The 8,485-nt window shown below is 35.2% G+C and overlaps 1 protein-coding gene across 1 annotated transcript; it reads right to left on the bottom strand.

Moving 5' to 3' along the window:
• Nucleotides 1-606: 606 nt before the first annotated feature.
• arpc5la (actin related protein 2/3 complex, subunit 5-like, a) lies at nt 607-8,211 on the bottom strand. Its single transcript, XM_067393957.1, has 4 exons — nt 7,830-8,211; nt 5,482-5,554; nt 1,313-1,489; nt 607-1,217 (listed from the first exon to the last, which is right to left on the bottom strand). Exons 1-4 carry the CDS (start codon nt 7,967-7,969, stop codon nt 1,155-1,157), a joined length of 453 nt encoding a protein of 150 aa, XP_067250058.1. The 5' UTR covers nt 7,970-8,211; the 3' UTR covers nt 607-1,154.
• Between the last annotated feature and the right edge of the window lie 274 nt (nt 8,212-8,485).

Genomic DNA, 8,485 nt, shown 5'->3' with positions numbered 1-8,485 from the left:
AAACAGCAAAGTAGTCTGATTTAGATTATCGTTGTTCTTTTATAGCACACAGACATTCTTATGGTAAAGACAAACGTAATTTAATAAGTTGTGTTTGGCATTCAGCCACTAAACGATCACTATGCTTTTAACATCTCGCAATTCGAGTTTACATCTCGCAATTCTGATATTTATATAATTGCATTATATAAAGTCGCAATTGTGAGTTATATAGTCAGAATTGTATATAAACTTGCAATTCTAACTTTTTTCTGGCAATTATGAGTTTATATCTCGCAATTCTGACTTCTTTTCTTAGAGTTTATAACCCGCAATTGCGAGTTTATAAGTCCAGTTCTGAGAGGGAAAAAGACTGACTTTTTCTCAGAATTGCGAGTTTATATCTCACAATTGTGACTTTACACAAAAAAGTCAGAATTGTGAGATATAAACTTAATAAAACACGATCATACAATTCTTTATAACTCGCAATTGTGTTTATATCAGAAAAAGTCAGAATTGTGAGATAAAAAGTCACAATTACTTTTTTGTTATTTAATGGCGAAAACAAGCTTCCATAGAACTAATCTAATGACCAAATAGATATGAAAAAAAGAAATACACTCTTAAATGTTCTTTATTGCACCAGGCACTTCACAATAACCCTCCAGACCCGACCCCACACTACGAATTGAACCATAAATCCACCACCTAAATACAATATATTAAACATCATCCTCTTTCTGTACAATAAGAAAAACTGAGAATTTGAACTAAAGAAATGAGAACTACACATCCGAGAGCGCCAACTAAGTAAAACAAGCAAATACAACTTTCATATTCGTCACAGTATTTACTGCCCTGAAACTGCTGCTCAGGGCTTATACAGCAAAGTCTCTTCATGAGACTCATCGTCCTTCTGTCGCAGTTCACAGACTGTCACACAACCGCTCACCTTCATTAGTCGAGAATCGGGTCTTCCGTAATAACATATTGAAGAATCAATAATTTACATTAAATATCATACAATATCTCTGTTTTTGAGTGAAACAATCGCTTGGACTAGAGTGGTTTTCCCCCAGATAAGGTTGAGTTGTGAGAGAGGAAGTTGTCCACGTTTAAGAAAGAGAAGCAAATCCCGTGGCTGGTTATCTCTCTTTATTTCTTTCGGCTTCTCAGACAGATTTTCTTGCAGTCAGCACCCGTACGATCGACCCCAGACCCCCCACAGCGAAAGCCTGAGTGAGAATATGAAGAGAAAAATAGACACGGACGTGTGAGATGAAAAGAAAAAGGCTTACGAGAGATCAAACCTCTTTATTCCAAGACCGACCTTTTCATGCCACTGAAGCAGGATGGCGCTGCTGTTGTCCGAGGGCTTCTCGAAGCCTCTGTAGATGTACTTCATCAGCAGATCCACTCCGTTCTTGTCCAGAGACTTCACTGCCGGCTCAATATCACTGCTTTTGAACGCAGTCAGCACTCGTAACACCACCGCCTGGGCCCGCTCCTGAGAGAGGAGGTGGAGGGAGCAAAAGAAACAAGTGTAGGTGGTGTAAAAGAGAAAACGCTTGGACCGTTTAAATGCATAACTAGAAGGGTAGCTAAATTCGAATATATGGGAATTAACAGGAATAAACTGGAAATTTGCAAAACTGCAAGTAAACCTATAACAGAGAACTAAAATGTAGTTGAGGAAAAAAACATCTTGCAGCATTATCTTATTTAAGACGACCAGATGTAGAGGTGCCATCGAACATTTTTTTACAAGATGTAATATAAGTCTAAGGTGTCCCCTGAATGTGTCTGTAAAGTTTCAGCTGAAAATACCCCATATATTTTTTTTTATAAATTTTTTTAACTGCCTATTTTGGGGCATCATTAAATATGAGCCGATTTATGCTGTGCGGCCCCTTTAAATCTCGTGCTCTCCGCCCACGGAGCTCGCGCTTGCCTTAAACAGTGCCTGAACAAAGTTTACACAGCTAATATAACCCTCAAATGGATCTTTACAAAGTGTTCGTCATGCATGCGGCATGTATGCGTCAGATTATGTGAGTATTTTATACTGTTATATTGTTTACATTTGATTCTGAATTAATTTGAGGCTGTGCTCCGTGGCTAATGGCTAATGCTACACTGTTGGAGAGATTTATAAAGAATGAAGTTGTGTTTATGAATTATACAGACTGCAAGTGTTTAAAAATGAAAATAGCGCTGGCTCTAGTCTCCGTGAATACAGTAAGAAACGATGGTAACTTTAACCACATTTAACAGTACATTAGCAACATGCTAACGAAACATTTAGAAAGACAATTTACAAATATCACTAAAAATATCATGAAATCATGGATCATGTCAGTTATTATTGCTCCATCTGCAATTTTCCGCTGTTGTTCTTGCTTACTTACCTAGTCTGATGATTCAGCTGTGCACATCCAGACGTTAATACTGGCTGCCCTTGTCTAATGCCTCAATCATCGGCTGGCATCATAGGCTGTCATATGCAAATATTGGGGGCGTACACCCCGACTGTTACGTAACAGTCAGTGTTATGTGGAGATTCGCCTGTTCTTCGAAAGAATCGATTCAAGTTCTACTCGCATTAAATCAAAGTCTTACATTTTTTTTTATTTACTTTATTTTAAATTCATATTAATTGCCATGCATGTCTGCTAAACAAAATGTTTATGTTTGTATATGATACAGTTTGTATAAATTATCCCAAATTTCTAATTGATTGCCTTTAATTTCCATAAATTCCCATTAAGTTTCCAACTTGGAATATTTCCAAAATTCCCCAGCTTCCCATGGAAAGTTTCTGCCTCTTTGCAACCCTAATAGCTATGGATGCACCATTTAGACGAAAACTGAAAATAACATTTTGAAAATTAAATTTGGGTAACTGGATAATTGAACTCGGTATGCTGTCGTGTTCTCAGAAGATGAATTAAACCAGCTGCAGTAAATTTCTTCAACACTGAGCTTGGGCTGTCAAGCGATTAATCGCGATTGATCGCATACAAACTAAAAGTTTAAGTTTGCCTAATATATGTGGGTGTACTGTGTGTAATTATATGTACATATAAATACAAAAACATTCATGTATATATTTGAGAAATATTTACAAGTAAATGTATTCATTTATATTTTTCTATAATTCATATTATATATAAATACAAATATTTTGTACATAAATAACATTTCTCTTAAATATATACATTAACTTGTGTGTATTTATATGCATATTAATTACACACAGTACTCACACATATATTATGCAAACTCAAACTTTTATTTTGTATGTGATTAATCGTGATTAATCGTTTGACAGCCCTACACTGAGCTGCCTCTCGAAATTTTACATATTGCAACTCCAGCATCATTTTTGGTTTTCTCTGCATCAGTTTCTGGTTTACTTGTTGTACCTTATACATGTTGGGGGAACAAAATAGACACAGTCACTGTCAAAAAGCACCATCAGAGGAGAGGAAATTACACATCACTGTTTCGGTTAATCATTTAGACTATTTTTTTTTTTACCCGTTTTGGAAAAAAATTTTTGATTGCTGAAATTTTGGTGCATCACGCTTAACATTATTAAAGGAATATTTAATGTACAAGACAAGTTAGGCTCAACTGACAGCATTTGTGGCATAATTTTTTGTACACTCATATAAAAAACTCATCCCTTTATGTTATGTTAAAAAATTAAAAGTTACGGTGTGGCGCTTACTATGGTAATTTTTGGAGGATTTAAAAGAAGGAATGTGAAGCTTATAATTTTGTAAAAGCACACATTAATTCTTCTGTTAAAACTACTATCTGAGCTGTAAATTCAGTTTTATAGTCATTTTAGGCATTCAGGGCAATAAAGTTGTAATTGTGTGTGAACAGCTTTATACAGAAAAGGTTAGCAAGCAATTTTTTTTTTTTTTTCCCACACCAAAAACATTGTAAATGCCTTAGTGTAGCCCAAATCTAGCCATTTTTGAAGAAAAAGAAAAACAGGTGGAAATTCATTTTTGTGGTAACCAACATTTTGCAAATGCCATTAAGCGAGCTGAACTTGCACTGAACCCGGAATATTTTTAAAGCATCCAGAGGCCTGAATTTCACACCCCTCGAGGTAAAAGAACAGCACATTTAAGGCACACAGTGATGTCATCGTTGTCACAACCTGTTGTGAACAAATAAGGCCCCCAATAGCACACTGTGTCCAATTTCATACTGTCTGAGTAGCTACTATTACATTTTTAATTGACTTCATGACCATTAAAATTTATATATTCTATAGAGTATTAATATAGGTAGTATGAATGAAATTCAGACATAACTACATCCATGTTGTTACCGTCAAGTAATAAATCATCATACTGGTCGGGGGATGGTAAAGTGTCCACCGAATGTGCACTTCAAGATCTTGGCAGAAATAGTAGGTCATGCAGGTACTTTTTGCCTACTTTTATTTTTAAAGGTGCCCTAGATTCAAAAATTAAATTAACCTCGGCATAGATGAATAACAAGAGTTCAGTACATGGAAATGACAAACAGTCTCAAACTCCATTGTTTCCTCCTTCTTATATAAATCTCATTTGTTTAAACGACCTCCGAAGAACAGGCAAATCTCAACATAACACCGACTGTTACGTAACAGTCGGGGTGTACGCCCCCAATATTTGCATATGCCAGCCCATGATCGAGGCATTACACAAGGGCACCCAGTATTAACGTCTGGATCTGTGCACAGCTGAATCATCAGACTAGGTAAGCAAACAAGAACAGCAGCGAAAAATGGCAGATGGAGCAATAATAACTGACATGATCCATGATAACATGATATTTTTAGTGATATTTGTAAATTGTCTTTCTAAATGTTTCGTTAGCATGTTGCTAATGTACTGTTAAATGTGGTTAAAGTTACCATCGTTTCTTACTGTATTCATGGAGATGAGAGCTGTCACTATTTTCATTTTTAAACACTTGCAGTCTGTATAATTCATAAACACAACTTCATTCTCTATAAATCTCTCCAACAGTGTAGCATTAGCCGTTAGCCACGTTAGCACCATCAAACTCATTCAGAATCAAATGTAAACATCCAAATAAATACCATACTTACGCGATTAGACATGCTGCATGACGAACACTTTGTAAAGATCCATTTTGAGGGTTATATTAGCTGTGTGAACTTTGTTTATGCTGTTTAAGGCAAGCGCGAGCTTGAAGGGGCCGCGTACCCTGAATCGGCGCATTTATAATGATAGGCAGTTAAAAAAATTAATAAAAAATCTATGGGGTATTTTGAGCTGAAACTTCACTTATATTACAACTTTTGAAAACATGTTCTTCGGCACCTTTAAATGCTCTGTATTCAGACATACTATTCACTTACCATTTTTCACATATAGTAGGGAAGTATTCGATTTGGGACACTGACAGTCTCCTTGAACATCTGAAAGTGATAGATCAAACTGTATGAGTAACAGCATTGCCTCTTACTTTGACTGCTGGATTCTTGGAGTTGATTGGAGGATTCCTCAAGGCGATGTGAAATGCTGTCATCATGTCCCCTGTGCATCACAGTTAGTTAAGGAAAGCTGACCAACCAGTCAGTCACTCTCAAAAAACCCTGAAGAGCATTCCTTAGATAGACTAAATCTTATTTTAGCATGGTTGACATTTTTTTGATGAGCATTAGAAATGTTTACAGAGAAGCTGGTGTTCAGAAGATTGGCTTGAACATGTCTCACTGACTAATCATAACTTGTGTCTAAATCTGAAGATAAAATATGTTGATTTTAAAATACTTTCTTCTATCCAAGCTTAATGGAGACAACTATAAATAAATCATCCGTGGGCTGATTTCTCAGAAAAATGTAAACTTTCTGTTTCTCTGTGGTCTATAAAAACATCATTCTGTTTATAAAAACATCATTCTGATCATCTCGACACTGTCTCAAATGATGCCACCCTAAAACAAAAATAATCAAATGAAAATGCATAACCTGTTGCCTAAGGATACCTTTAAACACTAGAATAGTCATGCTGATGACATGGACACTTCATTTCATTAGAGAGGGTACAGGAGGCGTCAGGCTCTTTAAAGCTCCTGCAGTCTAAAAATGTTGCTCTGAACACCAAAAATGGATCATTCCAGTCACAAACACTGATGACCTGATTAAATAAATGACATCACGCACAGTTGGAGGGAAAAGAGGGGGAGATTTTTTTATCAGCAACAACTAAATAACGTTTCGTTTTCTGATTTGGCAACTCTGGTGTGTCATTTAAAAACACACCCAAAGAGTAATGCTTATATCCATCACGCTTCAAAACTAAACTATGACCTTGTCACATTCAAGGTTATTCAAAGCTTTTAAAAAAATGAATGTAATTAGAAAAAAAAAAAAAAAAAAATCATGGCACTAATGGAAATTTAAAATGAATGGCACGGTGTTAAAAATATGTGCATTAAAATATTTAAATATTCTCAGTCAATGTGTTAACGAAGCAGTCCTTAAGGATTATTATACTATACATTAAACCTATATATAATATGATAAAAATAATTTATAATTGATGTATAACAGCTAAAAACTACTTAAACTAATATGAAGCTAGAAAAAAACCTGAAAAAAAAAAAAAAATCTCAAAAATCAGTGACAACTTACTTAAACTATTGGAAAGACAAATAAATGAGAAATAAAACCAGATTAAAAGCTATAATAAATTAATAGAACAGAAAGTAATCAGCATTCTATGGAAGAGGATTAGGGCCAAGCAATAATAAAAAAATAAAACCATCTCGAGATTAAAGTTGTTAAATTTCAAGAAAAAAACTCATTAAATTTAGAGAAAAAAGTCTAAATAAAATGTTGAGAATAAACTCATTAAATTTCGAGAAAAAAAGTCCAGAAAAATGTTGAGAATAAAGTCATAAATTACGAGAGAAAAAAAATGTTACATTTCGAGAAAAAAGTCGAGATAAAATGTTGAGAATAAACTCGTTAAATTTTAAGAAAAAACGTGTTAAATTTCAAGAAAAAAAGTCATGATAAAATATTGAGAATAAAGTCATTAAATTACGAGAAAAAAAATATTAAATTTAGAGAAAAAAAGTCTAGATAAAATGTTGAGAATAAACTCGTTAAATTACGAGAAAAAAAGTCATTTAACAACTTTTTTCTCATAATTTAAACTACCTTTTTCTCGTAATTTAACAAGTTTATTCTCAACATTTTATTTCGACTTTTTTTCTCGAAATTTAACACGTTTTTTCTCGAAATTTAACAACTTTAATCTTGAGATGGTTTTATTTTTTTATTATTGCTTGGCCCTAATCCTCTTCCGTAGCATTCAGCACCAGCAATAACGCCACAAAATACCATGTTACTTCAAACACAAAAACAAAATCCATAATTTTGAATAAACCTACATATATTCATTGTTAAACTATTTGACAGGTCCATAATTATTAAATCAGTCAGCTGTCTACCAAGACACTGGACAGCATATCTGGACACCACTGGTGCAGTGATGCCTACATAGACAGCTGACTGCTGTTTAAAACACATCATGTGTGTAAATAATGTATGAGGTACATCTAAACTAGGACAATATTATTTGGATGCCCTTAAGCAAGATGAACTTTTTCCTGGCATGTTTTCTAGAGATAATAATAATAAATATTAAGATCTGTCAGCATAAGGTAGGCTCTCTATATATATATATATATATATATATATATATATATATATATATATATATATATATATATATATATATATATATATAATCGATAAAGACAGTGAAGAGAGCATCTCCAGCAGCGCTCATCTGAAGGATATTGTCTGATGAGATCGTCCACCTCACAGGCGTCCGGTCCCTGCTGCTCGGCCGCCTCGTCCTGGTCGTCCACGAATTTATTCTCGTCGTATTCGTCGATGTCGACTCCCCGGAATCGTGAGGACAGGGTGTTTTTCGCCATGAGGAAGAGCAGCTTCAATCAATCATGCGAGCCCGGGAATGTGGGATAATGGACAGATCTGCAGCTGCACGGATGCGAGTGCGTCTCCGCTTCCCTCAGTGGCAGTGCAGAGAGCCAAAGGCACGGACCGCCGTTAATGGGTTCATCTGTCAACAGGAAGGTGCGGCTGTTACCTCTCCCTCAGCGCGAGCATCTCCACACATTCCTGCAGAGCGGACAAAAATCCCGACTGGAGCGGAAACGGAATTGCACACCATGGTTACGCCGTGACACGGTGTTTCCGTTTCCTGTGAGGCGACGATGGAATTGACCGCTATAGAGAACATTATAGAGTCGTTATACAGATCATTGGGCTTGACTCAAGTGAAGTTGTCTATTAAGCCCTCGTTTTTATTCAGTTTTTTTATTCTATGTCACATTGAATGCAATTACAAGAAATAAGAAATGTATAAAACATCCCTTATTCTAAAACGAAAAAAAAAAAAATGCAGAATGTACCTAATGCTTTAACGGAAA

This window comes from Chanodichthys erythropterus, chromosome 9 (genome assembly GCF_024489055.1).
Source record: "Chanodichthys erythropterus isolate Z2021 chromosome 9, ASM2448905v1, whole genome shotgun sequence".
Lineage (NCBI taxonomy): Eukaryota > Metazoa > Chordata > Actinopteri > Cypriniformes > Xenocyprididae > Chanodichthys > Chanodichthys erythropterus.
The sequence above is the reverse complement of the archived record's forward strand: the minus strand, read 5'-3'. Positions and strand labels throughout refer to the sequence as shown.